Raw genomic sequence first — 16,441 nt, 5'->3', positions numbered from 1 at the left:
ACCATACACACATTTGTTTACAACATGAAGTGACAAAAAGAAGTTTTTCAGTGATAAACTGGGTGAATGCAGGCAATGAGTTTTAATTTGTTATTTTTCTTTGTAAAATAATCTGTTGTTTGACACAGTATGTGACACATGGCATTTTTATTGTGAAGAGCGATGCAAAAATTTATAGTTTTTCTTGGTTTAGTTGATGACTTATGGCACATAAAATTGTTTTATACCATTCATTATTAACTGTTATTTGGTCATCTAAACCAATGACAATGACTTGTCCATTGTGCCAAAGAAATGTGCGAGTATTTCTCACAAATGATTCATGAAAGGACTGCTTTTGTTGCTTTCTGTTCATTTTGGAACACCCAAATGTTAATTTGAAGCTTAGTTTGTGGCTCGTCCACACACATTCAGGTCCTGACACTGATGAAATTTAAATGCTCAATGTCAAATATTTACTTGGTAAATTTCTGGACTGCCATTGTTTTAACAGTAACAAATGACTAATTTTGAAACAATAGCAGTGTCCCATTTCAATACTGTTTTTTAAAAACAACGAAGATGCCTCACTTACTAGAGCAGTTCTTGAAGGGCTTTATGGGGGGTAGTCATAAAGTTCTAATCACCACCTCAAAAAATTAAGTTACATAATTAATTTTTTGTTTGTATGTAGGCTCGTGTCTGCAATTCTGGTACACATCGAGAATATATGACTACCATCATAATTTCAGCAACTGATTGGACAAGTTTGCAGTTAGCCACAGCCCACCACAATAGTTGTAGTTCATTTCATATCTAAGGTAATTGTTCTTCCTTGTTGCCCTGCCTTCTGTAGCGTAGGAAATACCTGCAGCTGGACTGTGGTAAGATATGGTAGGTGGGTGTATAGGTTAGGCCTTTTATGTGAGTCATCCACAGTTGAATGACATCAGTTTTTGGTCATTTGGTTGTATTCCAGTCTTTGACTTTCCCTACAGTTTTTCCCTAAACAGCTTGCTCTAGTACCACGGAAATTATTCCCAGATCTCTCAACACATTGGCTATCATCCGACCTGTATGGTGCAGTATTGGGGATGAGGGAAGGATTTTGGGATAGTGTATTTCTGATCTTGTGACATGATTGGAGGTAGTAGAGGCCCTGATAAAGTTTCTTCATATCTCCTGAGTGGTGATCGTTCAATTGATTCTACTTGTGACTTACGGTGCATTTTTTCATTTGTTTGGTTCATTTCACAGTTTTCCATTCCTTCTGTGGTTTTCCCTGGAGCAACCACTTGTTGTTCTCATGCACTTTGCATTTTATTGTAGGTTACTTTTGCAGATACCAAGCATCCATTCTCATGGAGGAGTACTGAAAGAGCTGTGTTTTGCTAAAATTTTACTCTTGTTTCATACGCAGTCTTGCTTTATACAATATGTTACAAATGGTGCCACATGTAATTTCAGATCTTAACCAGTTTTACTTCTACAATAATGTAGGAAAAGGTAGATTGCTACTTACCATAAAGACGACATGTTAAAGTGCATATAGGCACAATCAGAAGACTCACACAAAGCTTTTGGTCATAGCTTTCATCAGAAAAAGACATAGACCATTCACTCACACATGCAAGGACACCTCATGCACACATGACTGCCAACTCCAGCAGCTCAGGTCAGAATGCGTTTATCACATGAGATGGAAGCAGCAATCTGGAGAGGAAGGGGAAGGGATAGCAGTGTACTTTGTGTGTGGGGAGGAGGAGGGGGGGGGGGGGGGACAGTCTGGTGGAGTGCTCAGGGATTAGAATACCATCAGGTGCAGCACCAGAAAGTTGTGGGGCAGGGAGGTGGAGAAAACTGAGGAAAAAAAGGAAGGAGTGAGGGAAGATGGGCAGATGTATTGGCAGAGGGTGGCAAACAAAGAGAGTGGGAGACGACGATAGGGGGGAGGTGGCAGTTCAGAGGGGATGGAAACTGTTTGATGGAGGGTGTGGGAACAGTATGTTACCACAGGTTGACCCCAGATAATTATGGGGTTGGAGTATGTATTTGAAGGATAACTACCATCTGCACAGTTCAGAAAAACAGTGATGGAGGGAAGGGTTCAGATGGCTTCGGTAGTGAAGCCGCCCAGCCATTGAAATCATGCTTTTATGTTCAGCTGCATGTTCTGCCACAGGGTGGTCTACTTTGCTCTTGGCCACAGTTTGGTGATGGCCATTCATCCTGGTGGACAACAGGTTTGTTGTCATACCAATATAAAAGGCTGTGCAAGGACTGCAGCAGAACTGTTAAATGACATGGCTACCCCTGATGGGGTAAGATAAACCTGTGATGACTGGAATAGGAAGTGCGTGGAGAGTGGATTGGACAGGTCATGCATCTGGGTCTTCTACAAGGATGTGGCCCTTCTGGCAAGGGTTGAGATTGGCAGTGGCATAGGGATGGACTAGGGTATTGTAGAGGTTGGGTGGGTGGCAGAATGCGACTTCTGGAGGAATGGGAAGGAGTGTATGTGGATGTCCCCCATTTCAGGGCATGATGGAGGTTCAGTTGTTCCAGTCAGTGGTGGTACTGGGTGACAAAAGGGACACTCTTGTGACTTGTTCTTGGAGATGGTGGGAGGATTGGGAGTGTGAGGGGAAAGGTATGGGAGATCTGTTTGCAGACTAGGTCTGGGGGATAGTGCCTGTCAATGATATCCTCAGCATACTGAGCAAGGGAGTTCTTGTCTCTGTAGACATGCCATCCCCAGGTGGCCAGGCTGTATTGGAAGGGTTTTTTGATATGAAAGGGATGGGAGGTTTCGAAATGCTGGTACTGTTGGTAGTTAGTGGATTTAATGTTGACAGATGTGTGGATGGAGCCATCAGAGAAAACGAGGTCAACATCTAGGAAGGTGGCAGACTGGTTTGAGGAGGATCAGGTGAAACAGGTAGGACAGAAAGTGTTGAGGTTGTGAGGGAAGGAAGGTAGGGTGTTTTGGCCCAAAGTCCAGATCATGAAGATATCATCAGTGAACCTGAAGCAGACTAGGGGTTTGGCATTTTGGGAGGCTAGGAAGGTCTCCTCTACATGGCCCATAGACAGGTTAGCATAGGAGAGTGCTTTTGGTAGCCCATGGCTGATGTGTGGATTTGTTTGTATACCTTCCCTTTAGATTTCCTTTTGTCGTATTTACATTTCTGTACACCTAATGTTAAATTTTCTATTCAATTTTTCATTCTTTCTCTCTTCTGTTGTTGGAGAGTGGCTAAATCCATTGCAGTCTAATATGTTGGAGGATTGGTGCTGCTTACACTAGTCTTAGTGAAGTAGTTGGTTTAAAATTTTTTAAAACTCTTGATAGAATGTCAACCGTCCTTGGATTGTTCCTGTCCTGTGGAGGTATAAAGAAAGCCTCTTCAGTAAATTTTGCTTCATCATAATTAACAAACAACTCTGATTTAATTTGTTTTACAAATGATGATGCTGCATCTGATATGTTTTTTTGCCCTAAAATTAATTTGAAATGAAAGAAAAGTAGAATTGATAATTAATTTTTTTTTTTTTTTTTTTTTTTTTTTTTTTAGGAGTCTGCAAGATATTCTGGATTATGAAGAGCCTGACATTGAGGACGTCTTTTGCCTCACATTTGAAATCACAAGAGAAGTTTATGGCGAAGTTAAAAATTTGCCTTTGAAAGCAGATGGGTCAAATATACCAGTTACTCAACAGAACAAGTTAGTGTTGTTTGTAATCAGAATTTTACTATTTGAATCTATTGGAATATGGAGATTGCTGAACATTTAAAGAATTGTCACTGTCATTCAAAATCATGTGAATAGACATTTCCAAAGCTTTTTCTTAGTGTTCACTGCCATTCACTTGTACCAGTAAACGATCTTCTGTAGTGTGGACTGTGGGAGTGAACAGAAAAATGATCAAAGCATCGGCCCCCCTCCCCCTTCTCAATATGGCCACCAGCAGATAGGTTTGATTTTTATTGAGACAAGATGTGAGTATGTAGTTAGTAGATAAGTAAGCAAAGCAATGTATAAAGGAAAATGCTGTTGTCTGGGCATTTACTTAACTATGAAATGTATTATGGTAGTGCACCCTAACACTGTGTTCCAACTTTTAAAGAATTAGCGATACAACTGTGATGTACTTACGAGTACCTTAACCTGTGCTGTGAGAATGAGTAGGTCTGAGATAAATTTTTCATTAGACATAATATGTTATTATCCTGACAGTATTATATGTGTGCACAAATCACATTAAATAACAAAGTTAGTGAATGAGGGGACGGGGAAGCTGTGGCATTGAATGCTCTGCGTACAGTTCACACAGAGAAAAATCCTGATGAGAGATTGTGTTAACTTACCTTCTAATAACATATTCACCACAAATATGTTACTCTGTTGTATTAGTGCATCTCAGCAAATCTTCATTCTCATAGGCTTTGAGGATAATTTCACATTATTTTTTTACTATGCCACCTTATTATTCTATTCCTAGTACAGTAAAGGTGCTTGGGCTCAAAATGGTAGTATAGAATCCTCTGTATTGTTTGAAATCCCTATCAGTTTCTCAGCATTCAGAGAATGACTGGTTTCAGCCTTCACACGGAGGCCATTTTCAGATCCACTTGAAAAGTGGACTTAAATAATATCTGTATCAGCAACTTGATAAGTCTTTCATCAATTGTTTGAAATTCCCTCTGTTTAATATTTACTGATATTATGTAATATTACATCTTTCCAAAAGTATTGAACTATTAAATATGCATGTTTGTATAGATGACTATATTATTGTTTAATTCAAAACGTTTCTTCTTTCTTTCTAATGCATCAGGCGTGAATATGTTGACTTGTATGTTGACTTCATACTCAATAAAAGTGTAGAGAAACAGTTTACTGCCTTTAATGGAGGCTTCCATAAAGTATGTGGAGGCAGAATATTGAAACTTTTTCATTCTCATGAACTTATGGCTGTGATTATTGGTAAGTACAACAACTTGTATTCTTTTATTATGCATTTAATAATTGTAATTAAAAATGTCACAATAAAAATCTTTCAAAGTAAATTTGAAACACTGTTGCCAAGAAAGCAAATTATTCCTCTACAGAAGCAAGCATCTACCAAAATAATGTGGATAAAGAAACTTGCTAACAGATAATATTACATTGAAAGCAAATAGGTTAGAAAGGAAGGGTAGGTCACTCGATGGCTAGAATGAGGTGGGGACATCTCATCACAGGGTCTGAATGACATGCCCTTACCATTCTGACCACCTCTAGCCTATTCTTCTTTTATCTCTAAACTAATGAGGAACTTCCGGGCACATTAAAACTGTGTGCCTTCCCTAGACTCAAACCCAGAATCTCTGTCTTTTGAGGTACTCGTTCTATTGGCTTGGCTAACCAGGTACAATTCACAACTCTCCCTCTTAGGTTTACCTCTCCCTTACCTTCTAAGTTTTGCAGTTCTCGTGCTTTCATTGAGAGACTAGCACTCCTGGAAGAAAGTATCATTGCTATGGTGTTCAGTTCAAAGAATGGTTTGATGCAGCTCTTCACACTAGACTATCCTGCACGAGCCTCTTCAAGGGCTTACATTCTCTATAGAAAAGTAAAGAGAAAATGCATTGTATGGGCAGTTTTATTTACACAGAAAGGAGAATAAATTTTAACACTTGTAATAACACAGAACTTCCAGGACCATCTGAGACTGGCAAACGAAAGAAAATAGTGTGCGCAACAAAAGTAAAAACTTTGTGTTTTGATGTATGCACAAGAGAGGTCTTGTCTAACATTATTATGAATAATTGCCAAGAAATTCCCAAATATAAATGGTTTTAAACCAGGTTGCGTGTAAATACACACATTCCTTGACCTGTACTGGGTGGCTGAGCTTCACAATACATGTACAATTGACAACATTATGAAAACTGGATTCAATTTTGATTCAGGACATCCATAGCTTTTCTCTTTAATAGTCTTTTTGTGTTGAAATTTTTCTTTAATTGTAAAAAAGTTGTCCAGATTTTCCAGTTCAACTTTTCCAGTTTTTAGGAAAGGATATCTTGTAACAATGTGGTTTTGGTCCAAGATACTTACATGAAGACAGTATTTTGATAGTCAACTGTATAATTAAAACTCCCTAGGAGTTCATATTGAAATTCATCTGGCTTTCATAGATAATGGAAATGCTTTTAGCCTTCTAAGAAGGAAAGACGTGGAGGATACTAAAGGAAAAGAGATACACCAGATACCCTGTATTCTTGTTAGCTGTGGCCTGGGTACCAACCCAAAGTATGGAATGGAATGGAGTGATGGACTGCGTCCTCCAATAACAACAAAGATGGACTTCCAACAAGGTTGTAGACTGTCACCAGTGCTTTTTAATATTTATATCAACAGTGTCCTTCGAGAATTGAAGGATGAACACAGTGGTTTTAAAAATTGGGCATAAGGAGTCTTTAAAGTACTCTTTGTTTTACCAAATAATACTTAAAAGCACAGAACACTTGCTGCAGGCCCTTGGGCCCTTGTCTATCATCTGAGAACAGTTGTCAACAAATAAAAGTTAAAACTTTCTACAAACAATATTAAAGTAATAACTGTTCACTTATGTTTAGAACAACATCTTTTTTAGCAGGAGTAATGGCACTAATAATGTAAGTATAAACTAGTTTCTTGTGCAAAAAGAAAGTTACTTACAGATAAAGTCCTAAGAGAAAGTTCTTTGGAGTTCTTTAAATCAATGGCAGTAACTACCGTGTTGTATGAAAGTGAATTTGGGCGTTAAGAAAGAAAGAAAAACAACAAATACAAATAGTAGAAATGAGATTTGTAAGATCTGTTAAAGTTTGTACAAAACAAATAAGAATAAATACTTGCATCATGAGTTTAGTATTTATGGTATCAATGGCAAAGCCACTGGCTTCATTGGGTGGAGATTTGTGGAATACCAAAATAAAGTGGTGCTGTAGTTAAAACCTCAGGGAAGAGAAAATGTTGAACAACTGAAAAAGGATTGGGTAGAGGCCAAAGCTTGTCAAAGCTGAATCCTTGAGGAAAGAAGAGAAGATTGATAAATTTTGTCAAGAAAATTTTAACTGTGCCAGACATCTGTAGGAAGAATGACAATAGTTGCAGTATGCAAATGACAATTCTTCTGAAGCTTATAAGCTGAAGCACGGCAACTGTCCATCAGACGGTTGCGCTGCCTGTAGACCCTCAGATACCCAATGTGCTTGCACGGCCTGCCACTTAACTACTTTCCCATCCTGTGACACTATTATCTCTTATAATCCTCTCCATTACTTTTGAAGGGTAATTTATTTATGGATCCACAGCTAATAAAGTATTCTTTTGGAAATATACATTCCGAACTAGACTTTGTTTTTATTTTATTAATGTATCTTTCTTTCTTTTTTTTCTTTCTTTTTCCAACCCCATCCTCAAGCAATCCTGTCTAAAAACAGTACATAAAGAGTGAATCACATCATAAAGATACAAATTTTCATAAATCAAACAATGGAAAATCCAGGATGGAATGTAACAATATGAGAGAAGGAAAGTTGCTACTCACCATATAGCGGAGATGCTGAGCCGCGATAGGCACAATAAAAAGATTTACTCAATCATAGCTTTTGGCCATTAAGGCCTTTGTCAGCAGTAGACACACATACACACACGCACACACAAACTTACGCAAGCGCAACTTGCACACACATCCGCAATCTCAGAGAGCTGAAACTACACTGCGAGCAGCAGCACTGGTGCATGATGGGAGTGGCGACAGGGTGGGGGTAAGGAGGAGGCTGGGGCAGGAAGGGGGAGGGATAGTATGGTGAGAGTGGCGGATAGTGAAGTGTTGCAGTTTAGATGGAGGGCAGGAGAGAAGGTGCAGAGGGGTGAGGAGGTAAGTAGTGGAAAGGAGAGAAATAAAACGAAATTAAAAGACTGGGTGTGGCGGTGAAATGACGGCTGTGTAGTGCTGGAATGAGAACAGGGAGGGGACTGGATGGGTGAGGACAGTGACTAATGAAGGTTGAGGCCTGGAGGGTTACAGGAACGTAGGATGTATTGCAGGGAAAGTTCCCACCGTTCCAATTCAGAAGCTGGTGTTGGTGGGAAGGATCCATATGGCACAGGCTGTGAAGCAGTTGTTGAGATGAGGGGTATCATGTTTGGCAGCGTGTTGAGCTACAGGGTGGTCCACTTGTTTTTTGGCCACGGTTTGTCGGTGGCCATTCATGCGGACAGAGAGCTTGTTGGTTACTCAAATAAGGCTACAGTGGCTAGTTTTAATATATCAGTTACAATAATATAGGATAAATAAGTTAAGACATTTCCTCAACTGCAAATCAGAATTTAAAATTATAATAAAATTGGTAATTACATACAAAAATTCCTTCGATTAACCAACAGAGTTCACAATTGTCCTACTGTTTATGAAATATACCAAACCATAAAGGATATCCAGACAATACAGTAATCCCAAGGCATAAGAAATCAGCTTCCTACAATTTGTAAACATCGTGTTGCGTTCTTCAAGCCATTGTCCTGGCATGGGTGCAGCTGTCTATCCACTTCAATGCTTGGTGCACATCCAAAAACCTTGTTTTCCAGAGCACACTCTCAGGGACAAGCTTTATCAGTGCCACCACAAAGCAAGACTCAGTGGCCTATTTCACTGCCACTGTGTGTGTGTCACATTGGCATGGCATTCAAATTGCCACAAGGTTGTGACATCCCCTGATGACACATCCTCCCTGTCATATGCTCCAAAGGGCAGGCGGAAGAATCAGGCTCAGATGTCTCACAGGTCCGTTAATAATTGCTTAAGATTTCCATTTAGTTGCCAGGGAAAATATGCAAAGTGGAGCCACACAATTTAAATAACCTACTGAAAATATAAATGTTTGTAGTAATTTGTTTAACTTGGTCCATTGCAGAGTAATTATCATAGTTGACAACAGATAGGGGAATTACCTTTGCTGTTGTCACAATAACCAAGATGACATAATCTTTAAGGCAGTCTGTTTATATAATTCCATTCTGGATTTTCCATTGTCTCAATTCACTATATTAGGCTACAGCAAATTTATGCTGCCAGCTGATTTACAAGACAGCAACGAATTAGGTGGTGTAGTGATTAGCATACTGAACTCACATTTTAGAGAACGATGATTCAAACCTGCATCTGATCATCCAGGTTTAGGTTTTCTGCGATTTCCCTAAATCATGCCAGGAAAGAGCACAGCCGATTTCCTACACCATCCTTGACACAATCCAAGCTTGTGCTCTACCCCTAATGACTTCACTGTGTATAGGACATTAAACCCAGTCTTCCTTTCTACCTTCCTTCTTTCCTTACAAGATAGGGTTAACAAGTCTTCACAATTGGTTTAAATAACTCAGTAAATTACAAGTATTAATATTAAACAAAACCGATCCATTAAATACAAGAATAAAAATAAAGTTCCATGTATTGGACCTCTAAAATATTTAACAAGGATTATCCCATCATTGTTAGCAGCCACTTCTAGAGGTAGTAAATTACACTGTACAAACTGTTTAAGGAATCTTCAGCTCTTGAGACAGATGTCACAGTCATGAACCCACGTAACACATTTTAGTTCCATTCAGGTGAAGCCACCCCTAAATATGTTTGGTTTGGGAGAGGTGCGCTGCAAATTTTGCCTTTAGTGTGTCTTGTGATCTCATTCTTCAGCTGTTGGGCGAGGTCACCCTCCTGGGTGCGTTTTCCTCCATCCACTGTGTAGTATATCGTTTCCTGCGCTGTCAATGATAATGGACTTGTTTACTTGCTGGCACCCTAATGGACTTGTTTACTTGCTGGCACCCGATATCCAGCACGGTAGCCAGTCCGTTGTGGTGGGACCGCCATGTACTCTGTTGGTTGTAGCCCCCTAACCACACAGGGATCACTCTGCTGATGTCTGCACTGTTAACTCACCATGTATGCCCATCACCCTGGGGTCTCGGGACTCCCGGCAATGGCCATCCTGCCAGGTGGCCTTTGCTGCGGCTTGTTGGCACCCGTGGTGAGATCGCCTTGTAGGAGTGGATGGCATCAGGGCAGATGACATGCCATGAAGTGTAGTACATCACGTCTTGCTAGTATTCAACCACCAGCAGTCTCTTAAGTGTTCAAGGGCTCAATTTAATGCACGGAAGAATGACCGCAAATTGTTCCCCTCCCTAGCCACACCAAGGGAGGATCGCCAGGCTAAGGATGGCAGCGAATCTTATTCACCCTGGTACCTAATATGTACGAGAGCTGATGAAGAATTCTTTGTGTCGATGAAGCCTCAGTTTTTTGTAGAGCATTTAGAGGACAAGATTGGGGAGGTGGAGGGACTGTCCAAAATGTGGTCAGGGTCAATCTTGATAGAAGCAGCATCTTCTGCCCAGTCACAGGCATTACTCGCTGGTGACAAGCTGGGGGGTGTTTCTGTTACTATCTTACCCCATAAGAGCTTAAGTATGGTCCAGGGTATTATTCCACAGGGACCTTCTTTTGCAGTCTGTCGACGGGCGGCTTGTCAATTTAGAGTAGTGAGGTGTTCATTTCATCTGGTGCATCCATCGGGGTTCAAGGGATACTCAGGTTGCCACCGGTGCCTTCATCTTGGCCTTCAGGGGTGACACATTACTCGGGAGAGTCAAGCCATATGTCCCTCCCTTGATGCACTGATTTAAGTGCTGAAAGTTCAGCCACATGTCTTCCCGCTGTAATTCCAGCATCACTTGTCGAGATTGTGGACGTCCTTTGCATCCCAATACTCCATGGGCCCCACCTCCAACTGTGTCAACTGCAGAGAGCATCATTCGTCTTGCTCGCCAGCCTGCAGGATTTTACTGAAAGAGAGGAAAATCATGGAATACAAGACCATGGACCGACTGACCTACACTGAGGCTAAGAGGAATTTTGAAAGGCTCCATTCCGTGCGCGTGACATCTTATGCTGATGCTATAACTACTCTTCCAGCCCCATGTGTTGCACCCATTTCAGTCAACTCTCAGAGCCGTAACACAACACTTGCTCCCTTGATGATCTGGGGCACTTCCCTTCCTGTTGCTCCCACATCATTTACCTTGAGAGAAACACTCCCCCAACCATTGGGGACAGAAGTCCCCACTTCTCAGCTGGAGAAGCACTAGTTTTCTTCAGATCCTCTCGCTAGGAAGGGGTCTCCTTGGGTCACTCCCTTTCCAGGTTCCTACCAGTGGCAAAGCGGGCACGTTTCAGTGGCTGATGCACTCATGGCCAGCTCATTGTAGGGTTTCATGGTCCTCCTCAGTCCCTGAGACTGACTCAGTGAAGCCCTCCCTGCGAGATGAACCAAAGGAGCAGTGAGAGAAACCCAAAAAGAAGAAGATCCCAGACATTGTGGTGGCACCAATACCATCACTACCACCACTGCCTACAAGCTCTGCGCCTGAGGATGACTTGGAGATTCTGGTGTCCCCTGCGGATCTAGATCTTGCTGAATCCTCAGACACAATGGCTGTTGATCGAACGGTTACTCAGTTGGTGGCAGCAGGTGACCCTGAGGTGTAAACTGTGTCCTTGAGCGATTCATGCCTTCCCAACCTCACAATAACACCATCCTCCACTGGAATTGCTGCAGTTTTTTCCACCACCTGGCTGAGCTATGGTAGCTGTTAAGGTTTACACCTGCTTTCTGCATTGCCCTCCAGGAAACCTGGTTTCCGGCAATGCAAACCCCTGCCCTCCGTGGCCATACGGGATATTACAAGCACCATAGCGAATATAATAGAGTGTCAGGTGGAGTTTGTGTCTATGTCCTGAACTCAGTATGTAGTGAACCTGTGCCCCTTCAAACTCCTCTTGAAGCTGTGGCTGTCAGAATGAGGAGGACGTAGGAAATAACTGTCTGCAACGTATATCTTCCTCCAGATGTTGCAGTACCCCTGAATGTATTGGCTGCAATGATTCATCAACTCTGTAGATCTTTCCTACTTTTAGGAGAGTTTAATGTCCATAATCCCTTGTGGGGTAGTTCCATGCTTTCTTGCCAGGGTAGAGATGTCGAAAATTTACTGGCTCAGCTCGACCTCTGTCTCTTAAATACTGGACCCCCACACATTTCAGTGTGGCTCATGGTAGCTACTCGGCCATTAACTTTCACTTTGTTGCCGAGGACTTCTCCCATCTGTTTATTGAAGAGCTCATGATGACTTGTGTGGTAGTGACCACATCATCATCATCATGCTGACACTCCCCCAGCATCGTGATGATGGATGCCTACCCAGATGGGCTTTAAATAAGGCAGACTGGGAAGCTTTCACCTCTGCTGTCACCATTGAATATCCCCCACATGGTAGTATCAATGTGGTGGTTGAGAGGGTCACTAGAACAATCATTTCTGCCGCGGAAAATGCGATCCCTTGTTCCTCAGGGTGCCCTTAGTGAAAGACAGTGCCTTGTTGCTCACCGGAAGTTGCTGAGGCCATTAAAGAGTGTAAGCAGGCTCTACAGCGACATACATGGCACCCTTCTGTGGAGCATCTAGTAGCTTTTAAATGACTCTGTGCCCGTGTTAGCTTATAAAAAGACAGTAACAGGAGTGTTGGGAGAGGTACGTCTCAACCGTTGGGGGCCATACGTCACCTTCCCAATTCTGGGCGAAGCAAAGATCGGACGTGTTTTCTGGTACCGGGCCCCCACAGGTGTCCCTGGCATTAACATACATGGTGTGTTATCTATCAACGCCAACGCGATTGCCGAGCACTTTGCTGAGCACTATGCTTGAGCCTCTGCATTGGATAACAAACCCCCCCCAGCCTTTTGCCCCATCAAATCGTGGATGGAAGGGAAAGTCCTCTCGTTCACTGCACACCACAATGAACCCTATAATGCCCATTTATAGTGTGTGAGCTCCTCATTGCCCCGATACAGCTCCAGGCCCAGATCGGATCCACAGTCGGATGATTAAACATCTCTCGTCCGACTACAAGTGACATCTCATCATCATCTTCAACTGGATCTGGTGTCCTGACACATTTTCATCGCAATGGTGGGAGAGCACCATCATTCCAGTGCTCAAACCCAATAAAAACCCACTTGATGTGGATAGCTATCGGCCTATCAGCCTCACCAACATTCTTTGTAAGCTGCTAGAACATATGGTTTGTTGGTGGTTGGTTTGGGTCCCGGAGTCATGTGGCTTACTGGTTCCTTGCCAGAGTGGTTTCTGCCAGGGTTGCTCTACCACTGATAATCTGGTGTCCCTTGAGTCAGCCATTCGAACTGCCTTTTCCAGGTGCCAACACCTGGTTGCTGTCTTTTTTGATTTACAGAAAATCGTAAGACACATCCAAAACTTCCTGTCACTCCATACTTTCCATACCAAGTTGGTGCCTCCCATACTGCTGACCATATCCAGGAGAATAGAGTCCCACAGGGCTCTGTACTGAGTGTCTCTCTCTTTTTAGCGGGCATAAATGGTCTAGTAGCAACTGTAGGGCCATCAGTTTCACTCTCTCTGTATGACTTCTGCATTTTTACTGCTCCTCCAGTACTGGTGTTGCTGAGCGTCATCTACAGGGGGCCATCCACAAGGTGCAGTCATGGGATCTAGCCCACGGCTTCCAGTTTTCAGCCACAAAGTTGTGTGTCATGCACTTCTGTCTGCATCGTATCGTTCATTCTTAACCAGAATTTTACCGTAATGACAATCCACTCATGGCAGTTTTTGATGCTTGATTGACTTGGCTTCCTCATCTTTGTCAGCTTAGGCAGAAGTGCTAGCAGCACCTCAGTGCGCTCTGCTGCCTGAGTAACACCAGTTGGGGTGCAGATCGCTCTAACTGTTGCAGCTCTACAGAGCCCTTGTTCAATCCCGCCTTGACTATTGGAGTGTGGTTTATGGTTCGACGGTGCCCTCAACATTGCATTTACTCAACCCAGTGCACCACTGCGGAGTTCTCTTAGCGACAGGAGCTTTTAGGATGAGTCCAGTGACAAGCATACTTCTGGAGACTGGAGTTCCTCCATTGCAGACCAGACGTGCACAACTGCTTGCCAGTTACATTGCACACATTCATAGTTCTTCTGAGCATCTGAATTACAGTCTCCTTTTCCCAACCACAGCAGTTCAACTCCCGCATCGGCAGCCCAGGTCAGGGCTTACAATTGCACTTCGCGTCCGGTCCCTTCTGTCTGAACTGGAATCCTCCCCTTTATCACCTGTGCTCTAGGTCCATTCCCATACACCTCCATGGTGTAGACCTAGGCTGAAGCTTCTCCTGGACCTTCCCATGGCCCTAAGGACTCAGTTAATCCTGTGGCTCTCCCTGCTGTCACTTCCTCTCGGTTCTTGACATTTACCGGGGCCATGAAGTGGTTTAAAGTGACGGCTCGCTGGCTCATGGTCACGTTGGCTTCGCGTATGTACATGGAGGACATATTGCACTGCACTCCTTGCCAGATGGCTGCAGTGTTTTCACTACAGCGCTAGCAACCATATCTCGTGCTCTTGAGCACATCCGCTCATGCCTTGGCGAGTCATTTCTTCTCTGTATTGACTCCTTGAGCAGCCTCCAAGCTATTGACCAGTGATTCCCTCCCCATCCTTTGGTAGCAACCATCCAGGAATCCATCTATGCCTTGAAATGATCCAGTCGTTCAGTGGTGCTTGTGTGGATCCCAGGTCACATCGAAATTCCTGGAAATGAACTTGCTGACAGGCTGGCCAAACAGAAACTACTTCTGGAGATTGGCATCCTCGTAATAGATCTGCGTTCGTTTTTACACTGCAAGGATTTTCAGCTTTGATAGACGGCATGGCATAACCTCAGTATGCACAACAAACTGCATGCCATTAAGGCAACTAAGAATGTGTGGAATTCCTCGATGAGGGCCTCTCCTAGGGGCTCTGTGGTTCTCTGCCAGCTCTGCATTGGCCACGCTCGGGTAACCCACAGCTACCTCCTGCGCTGTGAAGAACCAACTCAGTGATGGTGCGGTGTGTGGTTGACAGGGGCCCACATACTTTTAAGCTGTCCTGCATCTTAACCTTCATTTACTGGACTCATTACAGCTAATTTTAGCAGACAATGCCTTATCGGCTGATCTAGTTTTAGGTTTTATGCGGGGGGGGGGGGGGGGGGGGGGGGTTATCCTTCTATATAAGTTTTAGCACTTATCGTTCGTCCCTCTGTTATCTCTCCCCTACTGCTTTTAGGTTGGCGGTTTTACTGTATTGCGGAGTGGCTGGCTTCTCCTTTTTATTCCTGTGGATGGCCAGCCATGGTAATCTGCTTTCTTGTTTTAATCTCTTCTAAGTGTTTCTTGTGTCTCAGTTGTTTTCTTGTCCTCTTTTGTTCCTTTTAGTGTTTGTTGCCTTTGCTTCATTCTTTTGGTTTTTCCTTCGTTTCGGTATTGTGCTGTACGTGTCTTTTGTTTTCTTCTTTCTCTTGTGGAATTGTCTTTCTCTTGTGGAATTGTTTATTAGGAACAAGGGATTGATGGCCAAGCAGTTTGGTTCTTTCCCCCTCTCTTCAACCAACCAACCATCACAGAACTGCTCATATGGAGCAGTGCACATACTGGTTCTCCATTGATCACTAGCACATGTAAAAGGAACATGAGAAATAAAAGGGATGCGAGAACACGGTGCTGAAATAATCCTATAACACTCCAGCACTCTTTTTCTCCACTATTCTCTGTTGTTCTTTTTACCCTTAACTCGACAGTCCACAGATAGACGTCCATTTGGTAACAGCTGAATCAACTAATGGTACTCCCGGAAGCTAGGTGGCACAGTGGCTAGCACACTGGACTGTCATTTGGGAGGACGATGGTCCAATCCATGTCCGGACACCCTGATTTTGATTTTCCATGATTTCTCTAAATTGTTTCATGCAAAAGCTGGAATTGTTCCTTTGAAAGAACACAGCCAACATCCTTCTCCATCCTTCTCCAATCTGATGACCTCGCTGTTTGGTCCCCTCCCACAAATCAACCAACAAATCTAATGGTATTCCAAGTCTGCTCCATAGCCAGAGGTCCTTCATCCTTCTCCCTTGATAATGTCGAACCATTCCCTCCTCACTGCTTCCTATCAGGTTTCTGTACAGCCTCAACTTGCTAAATCAATTGATCTAGTTGTACAAAATTCCCTGGATAACTGTTGAACACTGTTCGTGTTCTATCAGTTTGGTACAGTACTTCAACGTATGTAGTTAAAGATCTGTTCCTCTGTAAACTTTGAGCACCACTAATTCTTATTGTGCTGTATTAGACAATCTTTGCCTAATTTCATGAGCTAATTTGTAACAGCGGACAGCCTTTCCTCCATAACTTCCAACAGCATCTGCTCTAAACACCCAAAATCAATGAGACAAATAATTTATACTTTCTGGTGGTAGGCCTAGTGCCCGTCAAACCATAGTTGAGCTTATCGAAGATTCTG

The 16,441-nt window shown here is 42.8% G+C and overlaps 1 protein-coding gene across 7 annotated transcripts in view; it reads left to right on the top strand.

Annotated features, from left to right (window-relative positions):
- Positions 1-16,441, top strand: part of LOC126278569 (probable E3 ubiquitin-protein ligase HERC4) — a 187,323-nt gene that overhangs the window by 151,111 nt on the left and 19,771 nt on the right. For all 7 annotated transcript variants that reach the window (XM_049978801.1, XM_049978777.1, XM_049978827.1 and 4 more), the window contains exons 19-20: positions 3,555-3,704; positions 4,819-4,967. In XM_049978801.1, the coding sequence (XP_049834758.1) occupies positions 3,555-3,704; positions 4,819-4,967 (299 nt within the window). The remainder of the gene's footprint in view (positions 1-3,554; positions 3,705-4,818; positions 4,968-16,441) is intronic.

Source organism: Schistocerca gregaria, chromosome 1 (assembly GCF_023897955.1).
Source record: "Schistocerca gregaria isolate iqSchGreg1 chromosome 1, iqSchGreg1.2, whole genome shotgun sequence".
NCBI classification, from domain to species: Eukaryota; Metazoa; Arthropoda; class Insecta; order Orthoptera; family Acrididae; genus Schistocerca; species Schistocerca gregaria.
Note: the sequence above shows the minus strand (reverse complement) of the source record. Positions and strands in the feature narration are given on the sequence as shown.